The 27581-nt window shown below is 41.7% G+C and overlaps 1 protein-coding gene and 1 pseudogene across 1 annotated transcript in view; one reads left to right on the top strand and one right to left on the bottom strand.

The window, feature by feature from the left end:
* ATP6V0E1 (ATPase H+ transporting V0 subunit e1) overlaps positions 1-19576 on the bottom strand; it is a 31691-nt gene extending 12115 nt beyond the window's left edge. Inside the window, exons 1-2 of the mRNA XM_045551162.1 lie at positions 19391-19576; positions 13298-13345 (exon numbers count right to left, since the gene is read on the bottom strand). Of these exons, the coding sequence (XP_045407118.1) occupies positions 13298-13345; positions 19391-19494 (152 nt within the window). The 5' untranslated portion in view covers positions 19495-19576. The remainder of the gene's footprint in view (positions 1-13297; positions 13346-19390) is intronic.
* A 2868-nt stretch (positions 19577-22444) lies between these two features.
* LOC123637951 lies at positions 22445-23296 on the top strand (annotated as a pseudogene).
* The last annotated feature ends 4285 nt before the right edge of the window (positions 23297-27581 follow it).

The following is a 27581-nucleotide window of genomic DNA, read 5'->3' as shown; positions in this document are numbered from 1 at the left end:
AACCCTTGAATGACGCAGGGGTTAGAGTCACCCACCCCCTGCGCAATTGAATATCTGTGTATAGCTTTGACCCCCCCCAAAACTTAACTACTAATAAATAGCCTACTGTTGACCTTACCAATGGTGGGGGGGGGTGTCTAACCCCTGCATCATTCAAGGGTTAACTGTATATGAACTGATTAGAACTTCTCTCATTTTGGGGGGAGGTTATGGTAAACAAACAGGCCCAACCTCCAACTACTGCTGCTCTGGGAGAACGAAATTTGGTAACACTCTGCCATCCTCCGCACAGGATCTAGGGAATTGCTTTCTAAGGAAAAGGAGCTATATTGCTGCAGCAGGCTCCTTCTAAACTCTTCAAACTTTAAATTCCCCTGTGAGAGGGGAACTAGCCAAACCCAACTTTTATTTTATTGGATGGATCTCTTTATTTTGTTGGATCTCTTTTCTTCCACTTGCTCTCAATTTTAGAACTCTGCCAATCAAAGGATCAAAAGGCTGATTCAATCACCAGTGAAAAGAAGGCTGGAGAATTAGCCTGCACCACATCAGAAGCCTGTGCCTACGGAAACAAAAGGTGGTTTTGTGACAGGAAACATGACACCTGAGGAAATCAGGCCAAATCAGTCAGCTCAAGCTGACTCACTTCATAAACAAAAAGTTAATTGAGATGAGATTCTCTGATGTGTTCTTAGAACCTGGGTATTAAACACAAACACAGTACCAAGACTTTTGAGGTTTAACATCCATTTGTCACTATAAGAAAGGAGGCGGAGAGGAGCACAGGCAGAAACCCTGAAAAGCTCTGTGACTGCAGTCAACACTAACGGTGCAGAGCTAAGTGTCATGGAAAATTCCACACAAACCCAGGATTTCCCCAATCCCAGAAGGCAACACAAGCTGCCTGAAAAAAAAACACTTTTGTAAGAGACTGAGATAACTCGCCAATGTTTAGAAGTACAAAACAAAATATGTTAGAAGCTAAACTAGTCCCTGTCTCCTTCCATAACCAAGAATGTGCAGGATGAAATAAAAAGTCACCTTCCAGCACTTTTTAGGATGTATAGGAGTTGTTCTCTTGCCCGGAGAAGGTGGAGAACTCTCTTAAAAAATACCGATGAGAGTGGAAAAAACAAACTGTTTTTCTTCTGCTCTCACACCACAATAATCAACATCGAAGACTGTGTGACCAAATGTGTGGGGATCTCTTGCCACCAACAAGCAAGCAATCAATTCTGCAGTGGATACCAGCTGGGTGTCTGTCTTCTAATTCTGTTGTCCCCAACCCCCAGGCCGCAGAACAGTACCAAACAGTACTGGTCTGTGGCCTATTAGGAAATGGGCCACACAGCAGGCGGTGAGTAGTGAGCCAGTGAAGCTTCATCTGTATTTACAGCCACTCTCCACTGTTCACATCACTGCCTGAGCCCCACCTCCTGGCAGATCAGTGGTGGCATTAGAGTCTCATAGGAGCACGAACCCTCCCGTAACCTGCACACTCAAGGGATCTAGGTTTCCTGCTCCTTATGAGAATTTAATGCCTGATGATCTGAGGTGGAGCTGAGGCAGTGATGCTAGCACTGGGGAGCAGCTTCAAATACAGATTATCATTAGGAGAGAGGTTTGACTACACAGAGACCACAATATATCATTTGCTTGCAGACTTATATCAAAACCCTATCAGTGAATGGCAAATGACAACGTAATAATAAAGTGTACAATAAATGTAATGTGCTTGAATCATCACAAAACCACCCCCCCCCCAGACACTCCTCTACTCCCGGTCTGTGGAAAAACTGTCTTCCATGAAACCAGTCCCTGGTGCCAAAAAGGTTGGGGTCCAATGCTCTAACTCAATTGTGACACGATCTGGAGACAGCATCAGATCCCACAGGGTGACAGGCTCAGTCCCACAGAATGCCTCCCATTTCCAATGCTGATTGCAAGTCCCAGGTTGTTTTACCCATGCTTCTGACCTACCAGCTATAAACTGGGGATCCCTGACCCCCTCCTTGGGTTTACTTAATTTGCCAGAGCTGCTCACAGAACTCAGGAGAAAACCAGAAACACACTTTCTGGTTTATTATAAAGGATATTACAAAAAAATACAATGAAGAGGTGCACAGGGGGAGGTATGGGGAGCTTCCATGCCCTACCTAGCAGGCCACCCTCACAGAACCTCCATGTGTTCAGCAATCCAGAAGCTCTCTGAACCCTGTCCTTTTGGATTTTTATGGAGGCTTCATTACATATGCATGACTGATTAAACCACTGGCCACTGATGATCAATTTAACCTTCAGCCCTTCTCTCCTCCCCAGAGGATGAGGGTAGGGCTGAAAGTCCCAACCCTCTAATCCTGCCTTGGTCTTTCTGGTAACCAGCCCCCAACCTGGAGCTACACAGGGGCTTCCAGTCATCAGTCAACTCATTAGCATACACAAAGATATCACTTTGGAGATTCCAAAAATTTTAGGAGTTATATACCCGGAAAAGGGAACTAAGACCAAATATATATTTCACAATAATACAACTATACATATAACCTTTCATTTAATTCTCACACCACACAGTTAAAGAAGCTGAGGCAGAGAGAAGGTAAGTGATTGGCCTATTGTCACAATACTAATCAGGAAGCAGTAGGTCCTGCTGCTGCACCTGACCAGAAACCAGATCAGATTACTGTTTCCATTACAAAAAGTGACTCTGTGGAATATTTTAACTAAGAACATTTCAGGAGGCATTAATTTAGCTAAATCTAAACTGTATGGGGATTAAGAAAATGAGAATCCATCCACCGAATATTGATTAAGTAAAACACAAGCCTGTGGTACCTGCGGTAAAGAATAAACATCCAGATGCAAGAATGAAGACCACTTTGCTTGCTAAGGTCCGTATTGAGAAACTTTTTTGAATTTAATTTCATATAATATTTTTAATGTTTCAAATAAAGCAAAAAAAACCCCTCAACTTTAAAAACCCCAACAAACCACAGTTCAAGAAAATTCCTTGGGAAACAGTTCAGGCCAGTTCATTCGAAATTTCACAGAGGAATTTCCCCCCCCCCTTTAACCAGCTGAGCTCTGTGCCTGCCCTTCTGACTACCTTCTGATTTAAAATTTCCCTTTAAAGCTGATAAACATGAAGACAACTGGAAAAAGAAAAAAAATCCACTCTGAATTGAGGGAAGTGGGTGGAGAAAGAGATCATATTCCAATGAATCTATTACTTCATGTGTACAAGAAAAGGAACTAAATGTACCTTTCAAGTTTGTCCAAACTGTTCCACATGTCCTCATAACCTAAAGGCCAGTCTAATAACCAATCTGAGATTTGAGGCAGCTACGGTGCAGTAACGTGTTTCAGAGAACTGCAGAGCTGGAATGGAAGGCAAGTCCATGTTCCACATTTTAAAGATGAGGAAATTAAGTCCTAGTAACCTTATTAATAACCCCACAGCAAATCAGTGATGGAGCTGGAACGGGGAACCCAGGACTCCTGAGTCCTGTTATACCAGGCTGCTTCTATAGGGTATTAAGGGTAAAACAAATCAAGCAGCCTAGGGGTTGGTTCTTCATTTATCCCACAACCATCTACCACGGCCACGTTCCCTGGCAGGCTCTGAGGATGCAGAGAGGAATCGGTTGAGGGGCCAACCTGGAGGGATTCATGAGCTGTGAGAGGCAAACCAAGGCCAGGAGTGGAGTATGCTTTGCTAGAGATATGCATGGGTGCTCTCATTCTACAAGCACTCCCTGGCCACTTATCATGAGCTCAGCTCTTGGTATTAGAATTCTCCAAGCATAAAATATGCCCTCACCACACAAAAGGCATACCCAGCTCTCTCAAATCCTGCTTTGTTCTTTTGTTCCATATTCAGATATAAGAACAGGAACAAAAGCGTGGTTACTTCCCGGTGACACACAGATTGAGCGGTGTCAGCTTCCCTGTTGGAATGGGGAAGTCCAGATAGCACCTCTCTTCTGATCCACTGTCCCTCCAGCCCGGGCCATGATAGAAGTGACCTCTGTTGGTGGGCTCCTTAAGAGACAGCAGAAATGTAGGAAAGTGATTTGCCCTAGCTTCACTAAAATGACCTCTGTCAAATTCTCTCATCCCGATCCAATGACACAAACACTTTCAAGGGTAGCAACATCATTAGATGCTACTACAAAGTGCCAGATTCAGTATTAGACAGGGTTAGATTTGAATTCCAGATACACGAAATGGAGGGGCCACATGGCCAGGAATGCGAGTGGCCTCCAGGAGCTGAGAGTGGCCCCAACTAACAGCCAGCAAGGAAACAGGGACCCCAGCTCCACAACCACATGGAACTGAATTCTAGCACAGCTGTGAGAACTGGGAAAAGGATCCCAAGCTCCAGATGAAAAGTCATCAATGTTTTGGATTAACCTCATGCCAAACTACGTCCATTTCACTACCGTGGGAATATGCCCTATTTTTGCCAGGGTTCTAAACTAGAAATATCTCTTATTTTTAATCTCTATTCTTCAAGAATCACTCCAGACTTCCCAGCTCAGTCTATTAACAGTCCTCTTATCTGCCAAATTATGAAGAAAAAGATGATGAAGTCAGACTAAAGAAAAATAAACTTTTCCATATAGTAGGTAATAACACGCTGGGCCAGATATCCAGGTCTCCCTTCTCCTATAAACAAACAGCCAACCGTATCCACAAGAGAAATGTAAGCAATTCTCAGGCCAAAAAACCAAGTAAAGGCAAGTACCCAGAGAGGAAGGTGAAGTGACTGACTGTAAGTTGTTTCCACACTTTGAGAGTATATACGAAGAGATGAATTTGAGCATTTGTTTTCAGATTTCACAGGGCATGGGAAACAGTAAATTAGGCCCAGAGCCCACTCAGAGTATTGTCTAATAAAAGCTTCTCCCTTCCAAAAGCTGGGACCCCAACGGGATATTATCTTTCTTTCTTTCTTTCTTTCTTTTTTTTTTTTTTGAGACAGGGTCTCACTCTATGATTGCCCAGGCTAGAGTGCAGTGGCATCATCATAGCTCACTGCAACCTCAAACTCCTAGGATTAAGTGATCCTCCTGCCTCAGTCTCCCAAGTAGCTGGGACCAAAGGGTTCTGTCTTCAATTAAGGATAAATCACACAGAACTCAACAGGAATCCTAGAAAAATCAACTGTCTCAAACCTAAGAAACAAGAAGGAAGAAGACCACTGAGAACTGGCCTTCATGAAGGTTTGCAAGTTGAATTTGCAATACCAGGATAGCCTAAAAACCCAAATATCAAGATTTTTATTAATACTGAACTGGTAATGGCCTTCACCTGGCAGAAGCAATGTAAATCCTTTCTGCAAACAAATGAGCATAAGAAAGGTAGTAGGATTATTAATACCAAAGTAAAAGCAAGTCAAGGAACATCACCAGAGATAAAAACGGATATTTTATAGTGATAGAAGTATCAAATTATCAGAAAGACATAACAATCATAAATGTGTATGTGCCTGATAACAGAGCTTCAAAATACGTAAAGCAAAAATGGACAGAATTAAAAAGAGAAATAGAAAAATCCACAATCATAGCTGGTAATTTTTAGCATCCCTCTTTTAGTAATGAATAGTAGTAGACCAAAAAAAAAAAGTCACTAAGGATGCAGAAGATTTGAATCATCTTGACTTGATATTTATAGAATGCTACAACTAACAACGGCAGAATATACATTCTTTTCAAGTGTACATGAAATGACCATCAACATGGGTCATAAAATAAGTCCCAATTTCAAAAGGCTGAAATCTTACAGAGTATATCTTCTGACCACATGGAATTAAATAATAAATAAATTAACAATAAAATATCCTTAAAAAAGCATCAGATATTTAGAAATTAAACACCACAATTCTGAATAACCAGTTAGTCTAAGAAATTACAAGAGAAATTAGAAAATATTTCCAACTGAATAAAATGAAAAAACACCATATCAAAATTTGTGGGATGCAGCTCAAGCCGTGCTTAGAGGGAATTTTACTCCATTAAAATGCTTATGCTAGAAAAGAGTATATTAAACCTAAAGTTAGGAAAAGGAAGGAAATAATGAAGAACAGATGTCAATGTCAATCAAATGGACACAAAAATAGAGAAAAGTTACAAAGCTAAAATTCTGATTGTTTGAAAAGATTAACAAAATTGATAAATCCCTAACTACTTCATTAAACAGTACTAAAAAAACTACAAAAAATACTTGGGAATATACTTAACAAGAGACATACAAGACCTCTACACCAAAAATTATAAAACATCGCAAACAGAAACAAAAGCAAACCTAAATAAATGGAGAAAGAGTCTGAGATTAGAAATAGAGATACCATTGAGATTAGGAGACTCGACACCATTAAAATGCCAGTTCTGTCCACATCTATCTACATATTCAACACAATTCCAGTTAAGACCCCAATAAGCTTCTTTGCAGAAACTTGGTGAGCTGATTTTAAAATGTATTTGGCTATTTTAAAATAGCCAAAATAATCTTGAGGCACAAAGACGGAGGACTCACAGTTTCTGATTGCAGTATAAAGCTGCAATATTCAAGACACTGTGGTATTATTGTAAGGCTACACAAAGAGATCAATGAACAGAAGAGACAGTCGAGAAACAGATTCATATACTTTGGTCAAATAATTCTGGACAAAAATGCCAAAGCAATTTAATGGAGAAAGGGAAAGTCTTTTCAAAGGTTGCTACAACAAAAACTGCGTATCTGTATTTGGAAAACGAAACAAAAGAAAAAACCAAAAATAACGCATGACTCCTACCATTCTAGCGCCTGCAGCCTTTGGAAGCAGTCATGCCAAACTATCAAAAACCCTCTCCACTGCCAAGCTATTGCATAAAGCCTTCAAGTACAAGTGCTTGCCTAATAACAGGGAATACATATACGGAGTAAGTTCAGCAAGTCTTATATCTTTGCTTATCTCCATTTTTGACCATCGACAAGGCTATTAATTACACTGGATTGCAATACATCAAATATATTTAAGTGTGTAAAGCCATAATGAAACTAACATAAAACAAAAAACGTTCACCGTTGGAGAAGATGCTAGGGAATCAATTTGTTATTTTGAAAATTGGTAAATGAAGGGAAAATTACACTTATATCCTAACTTTCCTTTATTAATTATTTTTTAGTTATTTGGATAACCAAATAGTTGATGAAGTAAATCTCTATTTATGGATGTATTCTAGCTAATGAATGAACAAGAAATTATAGAAATAAAATATCACCAATGACTGCAAACAATATAAGGAAAAATCAGACATTACGTACTACCCCCTGATGGAAGTACTAAACACCACTTAGGAAGGAGACTTGCCAAAAAATTGAAGCTGAATCTGATCTAGCCTCTAGATACGACCACCAATTCATAGGAAATACAGAAGAACGTGTTAAACAACACCATGAATGTGCAATTAACAAGACCAGACTATGGGAAAACTATGGGACAAACAACCCAATTTTTCTATTAAAATTCCCAAGAAAAAAGAAAAAGATGTGGAGAAGAAGCCTATATAGAGAAATTTAAGAGACATATCCATCAATTGCTATGTATGGTCTTTATGTGGACCTTGATTTAAGCAAACTGTAAAATAAATAATGAGACAATTAGGCAAATTTAAATATGATAGGATATTTGGTGACATAAAGGTATTAACTTTGCTGGACACAATAGTATTGTGGTTATACATGAAAAAAGTGAATATATTTTAGAGATACATATTGAAATATTTACAGATGAACTGATATGTCTGGGATTTGCTTCTAAATAATCCAGGGTGTGGGGGACAGTGTGGGGATGAAACAAGATTGGCCATGAGTTGACCATTTTTGAAGGTGGGTGACAGGCAAATGAAGGTTCATCATCCTAGTCTCTATTCTTTCATAAAGAGAATACAGTAGGTTTTAAAAGTTCAAAAACATACTGGATGTGGTGACTCAAGCCTGAAATCCTAGGACTTTGGGAGGCCGAAGTGGGAGGATCACTTGAGGCCAGGAGAACAAGACCAGCCTGAGCAACATAGCGAGACCCTGTCTCTACAAAAAATTTAAAAATTAGCCAGGTGTGGTGGCGCATGCTTGTAGTCCTAGCTACTCAGGAGGCTGAGGCAGGAGGATTGCTGAGCCCAGGAGTTCGAGATGACAGTGAGCTATAATTGTGCCACTACACTCCAGCTTTGGTGACAGAGCAAGACCTTGTCTCTTAAATAAACAAACAAACAAACAAACAAACAGCTAAGAGATAAACACTTAAGAAAGAAATACATGCTATAGTAAAAAGTAGTCCTAAAACCAACCAGCTTTTTGGTTTGGAAACCAAAGTGGAAGCACCCTGGTCCCTGGGGGGTGATTATGTCCTGTGCCTAAACTGGCTCTAGAGTCAGGACCCAAAAAGGCCAGTGAGGGAGGCTGAGCTCAGCTATGGATTTGCCAATTCCTGGACTTGTGAGGCAGAGCTCCCATGGGCTGTGCAATCCTTGCGTGGATGGGCAGCACTGGGGGTCTGAAGGGTGAGTGAGGGGGAATCTCATGTGGGAAGTGGAGGGGAGCCTGTTTGGGAAGTGAATGAGGGGTTGTAAGGGGAGTGATTAGGCCTCTTTGGCTCTTTATTTGTTCACTGTTTCTCCCTACTAAAGAGGACAGGAAGGTTATCTGTTTTGTTCATTCACTGCTCCACGTGGCTCCAGAGCCCAGATTAAGTGCCTGATACTTGGCGGACTCTAAATAAATATACATTGAGTGAATGAACTCTAATAAGGCCCACTGCGATACCAGCCCTGTAAGCAAATTGTACTTACAAATAACACAGTTCTTTGAATTAAAATAATTTGTTTTTAAAAATCACTAGTAATATTACTTTTCATTTTTACTGTCCTCTGTTAAAAGTTTTTACACATAGCATCTCATTTAAAACCCTACAGTGTAATCAGGCGAAGTATTCTTTAGCCTAAAAGAACCAAGGTCTCCTGACTCTTAGTCAATATTTCTTTTCCTGTATCAGTACACTGGTGAGATTTACAATTAGTCAAGTGTTAAAGACATGGCACATTTTCTGAGAAGCAACTGTATCTTCACACTACAACACTAAATTTCTAATTTCCCCTGAAGATGTAAGTTTTGTGACTCTGGGTAAGTTACAACACAACTGCACATTAAAAATTAACCTAAGACCAGAAAAAAGTATAGGATAGTCACTTAATAGAACTGTATGCTTAAGAGAGAAAAGTAATCTTGTGCCTCAAAAGGGATCCAGTTATAACATTCATATTTTCCTTTGATAAACTATTAATAGAAACTCGCTTCCACTGGAAGAAAACTGATTTATACTGAACTCAAACAAGTTGCGCCCCAAGGAACAAACCTTAAACAAGAACAAACTGGCAAGAGAAAAACACCACCACAAACAGAAGGCAATTTAAAAGTCCATGAATGTATTTCAAAACATGACTTTGTTTAGGAAAGTCAAAGTCTTTTTGGGTGTGCCTTACTTCAAAAGGAATATTTTTAAGAAAACATAACTACTGCCAAACAGAAGTTTCCTTTGAATTTTAGTATTTTTTTTGTTATAGAATCTCATTCCTCTGTGGAATAAGGTACGCAAAATATTTGGGGTTTGAATTCCATCCATTTTTTTCATGCAGATATCTTGCTAAATAGGATATATAATCAGGCTTCAAAGAAAGAAAAGAAAACGATTTCATAAAATCAATACTACGTAGCTCATTTCCCCATAAAATGGCCTCGAGAATTATCTAATGTTAGGGCACCGTGTACCACCTTTATTAATACACACTGACAGTACTGATCCACTGTCAACAGAGCATTCACCAGCACTTGGGAACAAAGGAATAAACGGAATAAAGTCTAGACAGCAAAAGGCAAGGGCTCACGGATAGTTCGCAATTAAGTCACTAAAATTCAAAGTGAAGTAATTTCCAACTGAGTGCAATTATTCATTTCACACTTGAAAATGAAAATAGGAGGCATGTGATTGATTGGAAAGGTTTTTTTGTTTGTTTGTTTTAAAGGGACTATTATGAAAACTAACCACATTTCAAAGACTATGGAGAACCAGGAAGTCACAAAATATTTTTTTCCTGTTTTGGTTTAATCTCCAGTTAGTCATTCCTCTGCACAATAATTTTCTCTTTTAAAAAATACCACCACCAGGTCATGTGCAGTGGCTCATGGCTGTAATCCTAGCCCTTTGGGAGGCCAAAGTGGGAGGACAGCTTAAGGACACGAGTTTGAGACCCAGCCTGAGGAAGAAAAAACAGAAAAATTAGCTGGGTGAGGTGGCGCACACCTGTGGTCATAGCTACTCGGGAGGCTGAAACAGGAGGCTCGCCGGAGCTCAGGGAGTTTGAGGTTGCAGTGAGCTACAATGATGCCGCTGCACTCTACCCAGGGAGATGGAGCAAGATCCTATCTCACAAAACAAACAAAAAATACCACCAACAACCTTACTGTTCACATTGTAGAGATCTTCAAAGCATAAAAGCAAAGGCCTTTGCAATCACAAGACTAATCCTTGCTCCCGCACTGATAAAGAGCTCCCTTATTCCAATGTCTATAGATAATTAAGTAGGATAAGCTGATGTTCAATCACCTATACCAAAATTATAAGTTCCTGACCAGGTGCGGTGGCTCACACTTGTAATCCTACCATTCTGAGAGGCTGAGGCAGGAGGATTGCTTGAGGTGAGGAGTTCAAGACCAGCCTGAGCAAGAGCCAGACCCCCATCTCTACTAAAAATAGAAAAAATTAGCCGGGCATGGCAGTGCACGCCTGTAGTCCCAGTTACTCAGGAGGCTGAGGCAGGAGCATGACTTGAGCCCAGGAGTTTGGGGTTGCTGTGAGCTAGGGCTGACGCCACCGCACTCTAGGCCAGGTGACAGAGTGAGACTGTCTCCACAAAAAAAAAAAAAAAAAAATTGTAAGTTCTTGAGAATACATGTATTTGCACTCATTTACTTTTCAGAGCTGAACATAGCTAGCATAAGAATTCCCTCCACTACCTGTCAGACTTCAGTCTGTAGGCTAACCTGTCACCTGAAAAGCCTCTTTTACCTCTCTAACCAGAAAAAAAAAAGACTTACACAAATTTTAGAAAGTCCCATCATGTGAGCCTTCATGCTGAAGCAGTCAGACATCATCATTTAGTACAACTTTTATAATACATAATTCAGCTTTAAATACCTAAAGTTGCATTTCACAAGTGAGCTGGTTTCTACCCAAAGGAAAAGAAATTATTGTATTAAACAGATACCTGCAATCATATGTTTATCACAGCACAATTCACAATTGCAAAGACGTGGAACCAACTTAAGTGCCCATCAACCAAGGAATGGATAAAGAAAATGTGGTACACCATGGAATACTAATGAGCCATAAAAAAGGATGAAATAATGTCTTTCACACAACTTGGATGGAACTGGAGGCCATTATCCTAAGGGAAATAACACAGGAATGGAAAATCAAATGCTGCGTGTTCTCACTTGTAAGTGGGAGCTAAGCTATGCGTGCGTACTCAAGGGCATATAGAGTGGTACAATGGACACTAGAGATTCAGAAGGGAGGATGAAAGGGGATGAGGGAAGAAAAACTACTTATTGGGTGTGATGTACGCTATTCAGGTGATGGATACACTAAAAACCCAGACATCACCACCACACAATTCATCCATGTAACGAAAAACCACTTGTACCCCTAAATCTATCAAAATATAAATTACCACCTCCCCCCAAAAAGTAGCCAGATGATTGGCAGACAGCCAAAATTCATGGCAATAACTCTTATCGGGGTGGATTTTGATCTATGCCCAGAACTGGAATTTGGCTCTTCTCCACAGACTTCTTTGAACAACTTTAGTGCAGAAGCCCCAGGAGGCTGGACATCCACAGACTCAGGGTGGCAGAGAACCACAGCCTTTCATCCACAGGATGGACTGGAACTGCTGCTTCCTCCCTCATGGGCACTAAACAACACTGGGGCAACACCAATACTTCCCATGTCACTGAAGTCTCAGGAAATTAGAAAGCTTTCTTCAAGAAAACAGAATCACTGGTTCTAAACTCTAAAAAGGAATCCCTAAAAGAGTTATCACTAAAGTGGCATGTGATCTATATTTCAACTTAAAAAAAAAAAAAAGCCTAAGGTCTTTGATACTCTGAACTGGTTATCTGCTCCACAGACTGATTAATACTCAGGTGTTTTTTTTACTTAGGGGCTTGACTCATTCCATATTCTTCAGGGAAGAGGAGAATGTAGATAAGAGTTGAAAACATCTTTAAAATGTAGTCACGTGCCACATAACAATGTTTTCTGGTCAACAATGGATGGCATATATGATCATCTATATGACCATCATAAGATATGGTGGTCCCATAAGATTATAACACCGTATTTTTACTGCATCTTTTTGTTTAGCAGTGTTTAGATATACAAATATTTACTATTATATTACAATTGCCTACAGTACTCAGGGCAGTAGGATGCTATATAGGTTTGCAGCCTAGAAACAACAGGCTACACCATATAGCCTAGGGGTGTACAATAGGTTATACCATCTATGCCGTTTGCACAGTGATGAAATTGCCTAACGGTACATTTCTCAGAATGTTTATCTGTCGTTAAGCAACACATGACTGTAGTTCAACTGCAGTTCTGCCATTTCTGGTATTCATGAGGATAAAGAACCATATTCAAAAAAATATATGTTGAGGAAAGAAATTACCTTATATATCCCAAAATAGTTTTCATTCAATAGCTTATATAAACTTTCTGATCTATTCAAATATACGCTGGTTATTATACTTTGATATAATTTACAATAAATTATTGAAAAAAATTATCCTTACTCTACTTGATTATAATTCTAGCTCAGCTTCTACTCAGATAAATAAGTCATAATAAAGAATGCCTTCATTAGCTTCATAGTGAAATATTTAAGTGAAAGGAGTAGCCCTAAATACTTCACAATAATAAAATACAAAGTACTACAGTTATAATTTCCAACTAATTATAAGCTTTAAATTCATGCCAATTGCACTTGTATTCCCAAAAGGATGGAGCATCTGTGCAGTTCTATGTAAATACGCTGAGCATACGAAAAGTGCAGTATTTTCTATTTTAGGACACTATTTCTAGATATTACATGAGGGACAAGCTCCAATGAAACAAATGGGTAAATTGCACACATTACAATTACTAAGAAAAATTGATTGTTTTAGGAAAACACTACTTACAACAGACAATACTTACAAGAGATAACAGCAAACTGAACAGGTCACCAACATGGTGATGATAACTCTAAAAAAAAATGCAAATGTCATTAGATAACTACCAAACTATGCAGACACTGCAGAATGGTTTAAATCCCCTTCCCAAATTACCAAACTGGCACGTATAGTGCACCAAGAAAATGGATCTGAATCTGTTCAAACAACCAGTAGACTACAGTGTGCCTCAGGCTTCACGTGGTAGAAGCTTAAGTACATAATTAAACATTTGTATTTAAAGGGATATGTATTCATGCCATTAGCATGAATGTCCAATCCAAATTTGTCTGACACTGAACAGAAAAGGCTACAGCAACAATTAGATTCGACACCAAGTAACTACCATATTTGGTAGTATTCTCTGCAATGAAATAACACTGCCCTTCTAAAAACATGACTCTAGAGTTGACCTCTCCCCATCTCCATTCATGTCTGAAAGTTAAACTTGGATCTTTCATTAGCAGAATTTCAACATTTCTAAAACCAAGTTCATGATATTCTCTTCCCACTTCTCTTTCCAAAAGCTCCCCTTCTAAATCTCCTACTTCCCAGAGGCAGCTCTGCCATTTGCACCCAGCCAGCCAGCCTCCCACCGATCGACTTTTGCTCATGCCTCCTCTACAGCCTCACAGTCACCAAGTACAATGGATTCGTCCTCTGAAGCGTCTCCCCGCATGTGGATTTCCTCCTTCCCATTCCCACTGTTAGCAACAAAATTCACCACGTTTGCCTAGCAGATTCAACACTTTCTTCCTTCCCTCTCATTCCATCCACAACCACCAGGAAAAAATCTCTCTAAAATATTCCTTTGATTACATCTCTCTCCAGCTAAAGACCTTTCAATGGAACCCAATCATCTGGTTTCCAAAGAGAGGTGTCCACACCTCTAGGAGAGAGCAAAACTATCTCCTAGAACCTGGGAAGCAAATATCAGAACTCGTGTTTTTATTTATATTTATTTTTAACTCATCCTTTAGAAGTTGTGTGTGTGTGCTTTCTGTGGTTAATACATTGGCACATTCATTCATTCAGCAGATTTTCACTAAGGGCCCAGTATGCACCAGGCTCTGGGTGGAAAGAGCAGATAAAAACCCCTGTCTTGTGAAGTTTAAGGAGAGACAGACAACAAGATGAACAATAAACAAGGATTATCTACCTACCTATCATTAGTATGCCGAATGGTCAGTAAGTGCTGAGGGAGGAAAATAAAGCAAGAAAGGAAGACAGAGTACACAGAGAGTTGGAAGGTACAGTGCAGTTTTAAAGAGGATAATCAGAGAGGCCGTGCTCAGGAGGTGGCAGGTGAGTGCAGACCTACAGGAGGAGGCAAGGCAGTGTTCCAGGCAGGGGAACAGCAAACAGGAAGGCATGAGCTGCGAGGATGCCTGGTGTTCAAAGTGGAAGGAGGCCTGTGTGGCCTAAGCAGAGCACAGGGAGCCTAGTAGGAGGTGAGGTCAGAGAGGTACCAGGGAGCCTCTGAAACGAATTTAACTCTGAAAAGCTTTTACTCTTAGTGAAAAGGGAACTTATTTGGAGGGATGTGAGGAGAGGACTGACAAAATCTGATCCAAATTCTAACAGGATCTCTGGGATGAAATAGATTGGGAGAAGGGCAAAAGGAAAAGCAGATAAATCAGTTGGGAGAATTACAATAATCCAACTGGGTAAGGCTGGCAACAGTTCAGGTAGGAAGAATTGTCATAATCTTCAAAATATATAATTATACGTTATAGCTATAATACATAAATATGTATGGGGATTTATGCTTAAAAATTGTAACAGTTACACAATAAAAATGTTTGAAGACCTACAGAATCGAGTCCAGCTCCTCACTTGTAATCCATTCCCTCCACTCCTCCTCCTCACCTCCGCCTACTTGCAAACATAATTCTTCATTCCTGAAGGCAGGTGCCCACACTGTACCCCCAACACACATCATGTTGTGATTCTCAATCCAAGCTTTGATCATCTTCCCCCATTCTGTGCCCTAGGCTGGAACCTCTTCCCTGTCTTCTCTCTTCTCCCAAAGACCATCTCAGAGAGCTGGAACAGCTGAGCCTCCTTTGTATTACCCGCTTAATATTGTATTAATAGTTTCACATAAAAGCCCCCTCATTAAAACATCAGCTCCTAATGTGCTTCTCCTTAGGAGCTGCATGCTGAGGAGGGGTGAAATGCCACAGTGACTGCATTTGCTTTCAAATGGCTCAGCAAAATTAAACACAGTCACAGAAAAAGCAAACATGAGACTACATTGACAATTACTGAACCCAGGGCGTAGTAAGCGGGCGCTCGCTGCACTGCTCTTTCTACTTTTCCACATGCCTGAAAACGTTCAAGAATAAAGCAGAGCTGGCACGCTCATCCCTGTGCCAGCTGAAATTCCCCCACCTGGTTTCTCTGCTTTTCCTGGCAAACTTGTCCCTGTGCTCTATCCCATCCTCCTCCCCACGGCTACTGGGGAGGGAGCCACTGTGAAAACACTTGAAGCTTTTAGAGAATCTGTGGATTCCTACACAGAGCAGAAGGAAATCATGAAAAACAAGAATAGTCAGGAAAGCTGATTCCAGGCACAGGCCTGATTTTATCCAGCCCTTTTTCAGTTGCAAAGAATGAAAGAGCAGGCGGGATTGCTTTAGCTTATCCCTAGATTTGGGAGAGCTCTCCCTTCTGCCCTTTCTTCTCCCTGCCTCATCAGGTTCTACAGCCTCCTAACCACCCAATTCTCAGCATCTGGTGTGCAGGAAGAGAATTTAACATCATAGTCTTGTTTGTTTTTCTCCCTTCTTCCCTTCTCACATAGTTCCTTTCCTTTATCTCCCTCATGAAGATGTTTTTAATCCCTCAAATCAGAAACGATCTCTTGTATTAAAAATTCACCACAGTCCTTTAAGCCAGTGGTCCCCAACCTTTTTGGCACCAGGGCCCGGTTTCAGGGAAGACGGTTTTTCCACAGACTGGGGGTGGGGGTGGGCAGTATGGAGCTCAGGTGGTGATGCAAGCAATGGGGAGCCGCTGTGAATACAGATGAAGCTTCCCACCAGCTGCTCCCCTCCTGCTGTGCAGGCCACGGACCAGTGCCGGTCAGAGGCCCAGGGATTGGGAACCGCAGCTTTGAACAGTTCAGCTCCTTCATCTATTTAGAAAAAAATTTGATCTGAAGTATTTTCAGAAGGTAAAGGGGAACTAGTACTAATTCAGTACTAATATTTCCATTTTAAAAGGAGGAAACAGGAACACGGAAGAGTTTACATTATTGAAGGTCACAGGGATCATCCACCTAGGAGCAGTGTTCCTCAGGGCATAATTCAGTAACTCCTAGGAGACACCGTGTTTCAGAACCTGCTCAATCCTGCCAAGAGCAGGAAATACAGGATGGCAGTGAAGGCTGTGAACTGGAACCAGATAATACAGTCAAGTGCCACACAGTGACCTTTCAATCAACAACTGACTGCATGTACTATAGGTGGTCCCATAAGATTATAATGGAGCTGAAAAATTCTGATCACCTACTGACATCTTGATGATCCTGACCCTGAGTAGGCCTAGGCTAATGTACCTGTTTGTGTCCCAGTTTTGTTTCTTGTTTTTTGGGGTTTTTTTGGGGAACAGAGAGCTAGGATTACAAATGTGAGCCACTGCACCTGGCCTGTGTCTTAGTTTTTAATAAAAAAGTTTAAAAGTTAAAAAACAAAACAAAACAAAAAACCAGGCTGAGGCAGGAGAATCACTAGAGGCCAGGAGTTCAAGACCAGCCTGAGCAAGAGTAAGACCCCGTCTCTACAAAAAATAGAAAAATTAGCCAGCTGTGGTGGTGCCCAGCTACTCAGGAGATTGCTTGAGCCCAGGAGTTTGAGGTTGCAGTGAGCTTGATGACGCCACTGTACCCTAGCCCAGATGACAGAACAAGACTCTGTCTCAAAAAAAGTTTAAGAAAAAAATTTTAATAGGAAAAAGCTCATAGAATAAAAATATAAAGAGAGAAAATATTTTCGTGTAGCTCTACAATGTGTTTTAAGCCAAATGTTACTACAAAAGAGTCAAAAAGTTTAAAAAATTATAAATTTATAAAGTAAAAAAGTTATAGTAAGCTAAGGTTAATTTATTACTAAAGAATGAAAATTTTTTAAATAAATTTAGTGTAGCCTAAGTGTGTGGTGTTTATAAAGTCTACAGCAGTAACGTCCTAGGCCTTCACGTTCATTCACTGCTCACTCACTGACTCACCCAGAGCAACTTCCAGTCCTACAATCTCCATTCATGGTAAGTGTCCTATACAGGTGTACCACTTTTTATCTTTACATACTGTATTTTTACTGTACCTTTTCTGGTTTTCGGTATGTTTAGATACACAAATATTTACCGTTGTGTTAAAATTGCCTACAGTATTTAAGACAGGAACATGATGTACAGGTTCGTAGCCTAGGAGCAATAGGCTATATCACACAGCTTAGGTGTGTAGTAGGCTATTCCATCTAGGTTTGTGTAAGCGCACTCCAGGACGTTCACACAAAAAACCCTAACAATGCATTTCTCACAGTGTATCCCTTTCCTTAAGCAACACATGATTGTGTATCACCAGCAGGTCAAATACCTGAATCATGACACTGGGGCTAGAAACTGAGTAGAAACATGAGGGGTTTCATTACTCTGGAAATAGCAGTGGCATCACATGGGGGACGGTTGTATTCAGGGAAGGAATGGTCATCAGTGGTACTAGCACATTAATAAATGCTTTTTGAGTATGAAAGCCAGAATGAAATAACTGAAGGTATAAACACAACAAAGAAGCACTTTGTAGTTCTGTAACTCCAGTAGGAAAAACAAGTCTAATTAAATTTGGTTAATACAAATTGCTTTAATAATTCCAGAATTCTGACACCATACATCAACTACTATAGGCTGGAGAGATGACCCTATATAACTGGTGTTATAAGGGAGGTGGGACCCGATGCTTACAAATGATAGAATTTCGCCATTTTTCCTTCTTAAAAAGATTTATGATTTATTTTTAGGCTAATAGAAGTAACAAGCATAAAACAAGTCTATTCCAGGGAGCAGAAGGGGTTCAGGTCACAAAATATTAAGGAAGTAATAAAATTTACTTTCCTTTAATAAAGGCAATAGAACTAACCACTCAACAGATATTCACTGAGCTCCTACTGTGCATACAAGGTACTGTGAAACCAGGCACTACAAAGCCACCAAATTAGTTTCAAGGAATAAAGTAAGAGATGGTGTTTCTGACAAACTTCAGTCTGTTTCACCCCACATGATCTTGAGCTGAGGAAAACGATGACTAAAAAGCAAAAGGGGAACCAGAAAGGTGTTCCAAGGCTCCCTTGAAGATAAGGCTCTATTTTATACTACAATTAAAGTTTACTTCCAAAATAGACAAAGCTCTATTCAACAAAGAAGTCTGAAAAAAGAAGTCTTTTCAGCCAATCATTCTAAGCACTTGTTACATTCACAGAAGAGCCGGAGCACCCTCCAAAAGGTATGACGCAGGGGTTTCTAAACAATACCTCCTGCTCTTTGGCAATTCATCTCGCTTTAGATCAGGCCCCAACTACCTCCTGGCGCCCACCAGATGCAAGGCCTGGGCTCAACGTTGATGAACAAGCTTATTGTGTTCGCAACTGCGACAGCGTGGGAGGCAGAGGACAATTCTGTTTTATTTACCAGATCCTTTTCTTTAAAGTTCAGGCAAACGAGGCCTCAAGTACGTGGAAGGCAGGGCTAAAGGGGCGAAAGTCGACTAAGGACGAACCCCAATTTCCCTTGGATTCTAACTGCTCCCTCCCCACCCAGGACTACGATGAGAATAAATTCCCTAAAATTCATTTCCAAAAAGGATCCGCCAAAGGTCACCCTCCTCACGCTCGGGCCGGCAACACCGAAGCTGCTGCGCTGAGGACGCCAGGGAGCTCCCCGGCCAGGGGCCCGGCCCTGGAGTGCGGGGTGCAGGTGCAGCAGCGCAAGGTTCTCTGACCAGGGCTGGGGTCGCCCCCTTCCCCGCCCAGGCCTGCCCTGTCCTCCCCGCGCGTCCCTCCCCAGGCGGGCCTCGCGCACTTACCCCCGGTTAGGGCCTTTGGGGATGAACCAAGGCACAAAGAAGCCGACGAAGCCCCAGAACACGCTCATCACGATGAGTGGCACCGTGAGGCCGTGATACGCCATGGTTGCGCCGAAGCTGCCAGACTCTGCCCCGCCGCCTCACTTTGGTCCCACCCGGAAGTGTCAACGCCGGGTCGCGTGACCAGCGTGAGCATAGCCCCGCCTCCCGCGCCCCACGTGACCGGCGTGCCGGGCTCCGCCCCCGGGGGCGCGGAGACGGAGCCGCGCCCTCACCTGGCTTGTCTCAAGGCTAGAGTAGCTGAGGGTGGGTGCGCTAACCCCATGGCCGAGGGTCCAGGCATCAGGGGCTCGGCAAGGAGTGTAGTTATTTACAACGTTAGCTACTTTTTATGCAACAGACATAGGTAGAGAACTTAGTAATAGTAATTTACTATTCTGACTTCCTGTGTGTCAGGCACTGGGCCCTGAACTTTAAATGCATGCGCTCCTGAACTTCTCCCTACAGCCGATGAGGTGCTTCTGATTATTATCCCCACTTTGCAGTTGAAACTGAGACCCAGGGAGGAGGTTAAGGATCTTGCCCACAGTAAATGGCAGGGCCAGGATTTGACGCCTAATGATCTTATTTTCGAGGCCAGTGCTCTTAACTACTGCACTACTGTATATCTCGTGCACTGTGCCGGGTCCTGAGGTTACAAAAGCCAATCAGACACCCCTCAGGGAGTTCACAATCTGGGGAGCACATGGCTTTGCAAACAGGCCACTCAGTGCAGTGTGAAGGTAGAGTGGATGATCGTGTGTGACTTTCCATGCCAGCTAGTCCTCAGCTGAGCGTGGAAGAGTGGGAATTAGAATAGTAAGGAGAAGATAAACATAGTTTCTAATGCTTGCTGAGAATTTTCACACGTTTATTATGGTATGAGACAGGCTTGGAACAGAGGAGGAAGCCAGTTCTCAGAGAAGTTAAGGAGCTTGATAAAGCTTACAGTCAAAAGCAAGCTAGAAAGCAAATCTATAAACTAAATCCAATGTGCTTTACTGTGGATCGTGGTTTCCTTACAGTAGCCACATTTCATGATCTCCTGATTTCTTTCTTCATTAAGTAAATGGACTCCTGAATTAAATGAGAAGTCAGACCAGTAATCTTTAATATCTGTGCCAACTCTTCAAACGTGATTCTGAGCCTTTACCTGGCCAGCAATGTAGGAAACTAGTTGGTCTCCTTTGTTCTTATACTGCTCTCCCAAAACTTAGCCCCAACGGAAATCCTATGGTCCTTAAGTTCCAGTCCAAGCACTGCCTTCTCCAAGACCCGTTTCATCCTGTTAGCACATCTCTTTGGCCTTGTAATTGTGTATGTATCTTTACCAACCCTGTACTAGAGGACAAACTCCTTGAAAACAGGCACCATTTAACTGATCTTTGTTTCTGGAGCAGTATAGGTTATACATAAAATGTATTCAATAAATAATTGTGCAACTGAATTGAATAGTTAAGAAAGGGTGAGATTAACCAGAATGAAATTACAAAGAAGTTCACTCCTAATTTCCTATTTCTTTCTTTTTAATAGTGGTAAAATACATGTGACATAAAATTTACCATCTTAGCCATTTTTAAGTGTACAGTTAAGTGTATTCACATTGTTGTACAGCCACTCTCCAGAACTTTTTCGTATCCATCGAACAACCACCTTCCATTTTCCCCCCTCCATCCTTTGGCAACTACCATTCTACCTTCTGTCTCTTATGAGTTTGACTACTCTTGGTAACTCCTGTACATAGAATCATACAGCATTTGTCCTTTTATGACTGGCTTATTTCAATTAGCATAATGTCCTTAAGGTTCATCCATGTTGTGCATGTGTCAGAATTTCTTTCCATTTCAGGCTGAATAGTATTCCACATATGTATATACCACATTTTGTTTATTCATTTATCCATGCTGGACATTTGGGTTGCTTCCAGTTTTTAGCAATTGTGAATTCTTTCCCATTTCTTAAATAAATGAAAATATTTTCTCTTAAATTGATCCCTTTAAGTAAAGTATCTAACCTTTGACACCTCCTAGGCAGCCTATTTGAGAAGAAATGTTAGGAAGTGCAGGGCTATAACTCTTCAGCACCAATTCTCTCTAAATCTGTCAATTTCATCCTCTGTGAAATGAGAAAAGTTAATATCTCAGTATCATATTCGTGGGCTATTATTGGCCAATAGCTCCCTCTATCAGTCAATCTGTCCAAAACATTTTATCACACCTTCCAAGTGAAGACTGTCTAGATTCAGTGACTCACCCAAGAAGAAATATTCTCTGCCCTCAAGGTGCTTAAAGTCTTCAGGGAATAAATAAATCAGACTCTGGGCAGTGTGGTCCAAGGACCCCTGGGGAGTCCCTAAGATTCTCCCAGCAGGTCTTTTCTAACTGAATCTGGTGAGGTTGAATTTTCTTTCTATACTTCATCCAAAACAGCATCACAACAGATTGAATGCAGGAGCATTATGAAAATTCATTTATCTTGTATTAAGCTAGATGTTAAGGAATTTTGCCAAAATGTAACACAATGTCACTCTTCTCGATACATTTTTTTGTTTGTTTTGGAAAAGTTAGTTATTTTCCACAAAAATGTTACTTATGTTAACATGTTATGAGTTTATTATTGCTCTTTTTAAATGAATTTAAAATAAATATGTTAGGCTGGATGTGGTGGCTCACGCCTGTAATCCTAGCACTCTGGGAGGTCAAGGCAGGAGGATCACTCGAGGTCAGGAGTTCGAGAACAGCCTGAGCAAGAGCGAGATCCCATCTCTACTAAAAATAGAAAGAAATTATATGGACAACTAAAAAGGTATATAGAAAAAAATTAGCTGGATATGGTGGCACATGCCTGTAGTCCCAGCTACTAGGGAGGCTGAGGCAGAAGGATCGCTTGAGCCCAGGAGTTTGAGGTTGCTGTGGGCTAGGCTGATGCCACGGCGCTCTAGCCCAGGCAACAGAGTGAGACTTTGTCTCAAAAAAAAAAAAAAAGAAGAAGAAGAAGAAGAAGGAGGAGGATCTGGACGAAGCTTACATGAGCAAGGTAGAGCTGGAGTCTCACTTGGAGGGGCTGACTGACGAGATCAACTTCCCCAGGCCGCTGTATGAAGAGGCGATCCATAAGCTGCAGTTCCAGATCTTGGACACATCTGTGGTCCTGTCCATGGAGAACAGCTGCTTCCTGGACGTGGACAGCATCGTCGCCAAGGTTCAAGCCCAGGAGGAGGTCGCCAACCCCAGCGGGGCTGAGGCTGACAGCATGCGCCCGATCAAGTGTGAAGAGCTGCAGACACTGGCTGGGAAGCACAGGGAGACCTGCGGCTCATGAAGACGGAGATCTCCAACACGAACTGGAATGTCAGCGGCTGCAGGCTGAGGGCCTCAAAGGCCAGAGGGCTTCTCTGGAGGCCATCACCGAGGATGCCAAGCTGCCTGGGGAGCTGGCTGTTAAGGCCACCAAGCTGGTGGAGCTGGAGGCCGCTCTGCAAGGAGCCAAGCAGGACATGGCGCAGCAGCTGTGTGAGTACCGGGAACTGATAAACATACAGCTGGCCATGGACATCAAGATTGCCACCTGCTGTAAGCTTCTGGAGGGCAAGGAGAGCCAGCTGGAGTCTGGGATGCAGAACATGAGAATCCACATGAAGACCACCGGTGGCTACTCAGGTGGGCCGGGCTTGGTTGGCCTGCAGGGGCCTCACAAGCTCTGGCCTCAACTATGGCCTGAGCTCCCTCCAACCCAGCTTTGGATCTAGTGGGGGCTCTGGCTCCTCCAGCCACACTAGCTGCTCCATAGCCAGCCATAGTCGTGAAAAAGATTCAGACGCACCATGGAAAGCTGGCATCTGAGACCTCTGATGTCCTGCCCAAGTGAAGGGCCATTGCAACCCCTCCCAGCCTGTCCCCTCCTGGGGCTGCCCCAAAGCTCGTGAGGGAGGCAGCTGTGCAGGGGAGCAAGGGAACGGGAAACCCACCTGAGGCTCAGTCCTAGCCCTCAGCATACCCTTGGTGGGGGTGGGAATACTGTATGGGGTACCCCTCTTGCCCATGTCCTCAACTAAAACCCAGTTAAATTGTTTTCCCAAAATTAAGGTGTCAGCTAGCTAGGGAGGAAAAAAAAAACCCTTTCCAAGCTAATCTGGGGGCTTGGAAGTTACTGGAGAAGCTGATTCACTAGTCATCTGCTCAGTATAAGTGCATGGGAAGTGCACTGCGAATGGCCACCGCTGATGCAGCAGCCGCCACTGCTGGAGTGACTGCCACGTGCCACATTGAACTAGGTGCTTTGAATTATCTTGTCTCATTTAATGCTCACAATGCCTAATATAGACATTATTAAATTTACACATGAAAAAAGAAAGGCTCGGATTTGTAACTTGTCAGAAGTATAGCTGTTTTAAGTGAAAGAGCTGGGATCCAAACCCAGCTCTTCATAGCTCCTGTTCTTCCGAGTAAGCTATGTTGCCTCTCCTCGTTCAAGTAATATGTTAGCATAGAAAAAAACGAAATTGCACACAACTTTACAAGACAGAGATATTGACTGCATGAGACCTTTGAAAGCCTTTTCTAGAACTAGCTGCTCTGCTGCTAGGATTAGGCTGGGATGTGGTTAATTTAGTTTTTTTCTGATGGACAAACATTTTATTTTATATCTGTGCATTTTTTATTTTTAAGGCTAGTCTGTGTGCATGTTTATATTGTAATTATGGTGTTCAGGCAATGAATCAACCTTATATGACTGTTTAAATTGGGACGACCTACTTTTCTCTTAAAGACTTCTTCATGGGTTGAACTTTCAGTAAATATTCAATTGTATGTGCATAGACTATTTCTGGAAGGATACAAACGAAATTGGTGACAGTGACAACCTCCTGGAGAGAACTGAGTGATTGAGGGTCAAGGTGACAAGGAAACTTGTTCTTTACTGTTTACTTTCTTTTATCTTTTTATTTTGAACTATTTATATTACTTATCTTTTTTGGAATTTTTATTTATTTTTTCTTGATGCATAATAGATATACATATTTTTGAGGTAAATGTGATAATTTGATACATTCATATAATCAAATCAGGACAATTTGCATATCTATAACTTTAAATATTTATCTTCTCTTTTTACTAGGAAAATTTGACTTGTTCTGTTCTAACTATTTTGAAATGTACAATAGATTAATGTTAACAGGTATTACTCATCTTTGAACAAAAACTAAAAGAACAAAGACCCAAGTCAACACCAGATAGGAACTGCTCAAAGTCTGTAGCATTGGCAGAGGTGGGTGGACCCTCGGGTAGTAGAGTTCTCTTTGGTTCCTGGAATATTCAGTTACTTGCCTACCCAACTCATATGGAAAGCTCTGTGGCTGAATGTCTCATGCCTGAGTGCAATATGAAAACAGACATTCAGGAGCAGTTATCTGAAGATTAAAAGCTTGGCATCTTTGGCCTTTTTGTTACAACAGGTGGCCCGTTCACCATTCTGTGGCAAACGTATCTTGCTTTTACTCTGTGAAGCTAGATCTTGCTCTTGCTCTCTATATAATCCTATCTTTCTCTTCTTGATAAACCTCATTTCATGCTTAAAAAAAAAAAAAAGTTTGGCATCTTCCCAAAATAGCACAAGAGGGCTCACTCAAGGGAATGCACGTCAGCAAATCTGATGAAAAGGTCAGTCGGTTGGAAACTGTTTAATTCAGTCATTCCAGGAAACAAGCTAGTACCCTGGGGCCTGAACCTTGACAGGCAGGCCCACCCATCTGGCATTGTCCAGTCCCTATTTTCTGCAGTGGCCAAAACACATCCCTGCTGCCCTTAAACCCTCCCCTTCATTCTAGAAACAGCATTTGTCAGAACTCTCTAGAGAAAAACTTTTCCCTCTGCTCCTGTGAACGAACCCAGTGCCAATCTCCTCTAAAAGACAATCGCTAAAATTTCCTGAGTGCCCTGTGCTTTACACACAATATCTCAAGTGATAAGTCTGACAACTCTAGGAGGTAGGTACTAGTTTTATCTCTGTTTTATAAATGACAAAACTAAGGGCCAGAGAAGTTAAGCAATTTGCCCGAGGTCACACAGCTAGGAACTGACAGAGCTGGGATTAGAACTCAAATTGAGGCCAAGTTCCTATTCTTGATCATGCACTGTTATTCACTTGGCTCAGCATAAGCAGTCTGGTATGATTTGGATGCCTGTGGGAGGATCACAGCTCTCAAAGCTCTTATCTAACATCTATATTGGAATAAGTTGCTAAAAACAAGCCAACTCTAATTCCTAGGAGATACTATAATTTAAATTTACTGATGAAAGTAATGGCTGGAGCCTAGAGCTCAGACCGGGTATCAGAATATACAGTAAGGAGCTATAAGTTTAATCTAGTATGAAATCTGGTAATTTTTGGAGTCCTAGAACATGTGTTGGTTGAGAATAAAGACAAAACTCAAATTGGAAAATACAAACTACAGAATTTACTGGTTAATAATTACAGCATGTTAATAATTACATAGCTGCCGTGTGGTGGGCACCTACTCTATTTTATACGCTGTGTATATACTTTACATTTGTCCTGATCCAGTTTTCCAAATTTACCCAGTTGTAAGAATTACACAAGGTCCATGTGAGAAATACACATGTACATATCTCACTTTGGGCCTACTACATCACAGAATCTCTAGGCAAGAGGGTGCTGGCTAATATTAACAAGCACCCAGGAGCAGGTGAGTCTAGTAGACTGCTACTTCAGTTTTCATAACCTTGAAGATAAGCATTTCTAGCTTTTTACATATGTAGGAAGACAGAGGGAAATAAAAGTGACCCCCCCCCAAAAAGCAGGATTTGAATCCAAATATTTTTGACTCCAAAAAGATTTGGAGCCAGGACAATATCATTCTGTCTACCCTTAAACCAATGCCAACTCATGGAACACATCTTGAGTTCTGTAGGTTGTGATCTGATTGTTCGTGAAAAAACATTGCCTCTTCGAGTGCAGAGTCATTGTCAGAATTGGAAATACAAGTAACCTGAACAATGTAGTGATATTAACATTTGTATACTCACAGCTTCCAAAGTATGCTCAAAAATATCCCATTTGATCTTGGGGTTTTATCTTTCCATTTTCCATGAAATAGGAAGGCAGAGTAGGTATTATCATGTTTTACTACTGAGAAAATAGAAGCCCAGAGATCAGTAACTTGCTCAAAGGTTGACGACCACCCAGTGGCAGAGCTGGGATTAGACCTCGGTAGCTGGTGATGGTTTTCCCGCTAAGCAGCATTACTGCTGCAAACAGGCAGGTCCTTGTCTGTTCCACACAAACGTCCGGACCCTTATCAGAGTCCAATAAAAGGCTGACAGAGTAAAGGAAGGAACACCAGAGACAGCTGGCTGAAGTGGGAAGTGAATGACCTTTGATGCCATCAGTTCGAGGTTCAAGTCTTGACCTCATCTTTTATGCTGCTTGTGATTTGGACTGCTAAGTTCACTTTAGCAGTCAAAATGGAAAACCACCGATTCAATCAACATTTATAAAGAAAATCCAGTTATGTCAGATTGGCTGTTACTGGAAAGACATAAAAGGCTATTTGATATATTTTAATCAACAGATTATTTTTCACAGGGGCAGGGAAAGATTTTGGATGTGGCCCTCGAGCTACATCTTGAAGAATGAGCAGACAGACCTGAAACTCAGATGCCAAGCACAGGAGTGGAGCAGGTGGGATAGGGAGCAGCCAGCCCCTCGGCTCCACCCGATGCTGTGCAGGCACAGGGCCCTACGCAGCCAGGGAAAGCAGGTAGAATCTGTGGATTCTCCCACGTTTTAAATGTTGGAATTTTTTTTAATTATAAAAATAAAGGACCAACAAAATCTGTGAGTCAAATCTTGCCCACACACTTTTCTCAGCTCCATAAGAAAAGGGCATTTTAGTCACATGGAAACAGCACTTGCAAAGTCAAGACCTTGAGAAGAGGAGCCTGGTAGGGGAGCTGCACAGGATTTGGTTTCGCTGGTGCATGAGGGAGAGAAAGCTGGCGAAATACAAGTCAGGAGGCCAGAGAACAATGTGTCAAGCCTGAGAGACACGAGTGCAAAGCGGCACACACTCCGTGGGGCCCGTGGTGAGTGTACAAACCCTGCGTCAGGGACTGGAGCCCTGCCCTTTCCACCG

This window comes from Lemur catta, chromosome 5 (assembly GCF_020740605.2).
Source record: "Lemur catta isolate mLemCat1 chromosome 5, mLemCat1.pri, whole genome shotgun sequence".
Classification (NCBI taxonomy): Eukaryota; Metazoa; Chordata; class Mammalia; order Primates; family Lemuridae; genus Lemur; species Lemur catta.
This window is presented reverse-complemented; position numbering and strand designations above follow the sequence as displayed.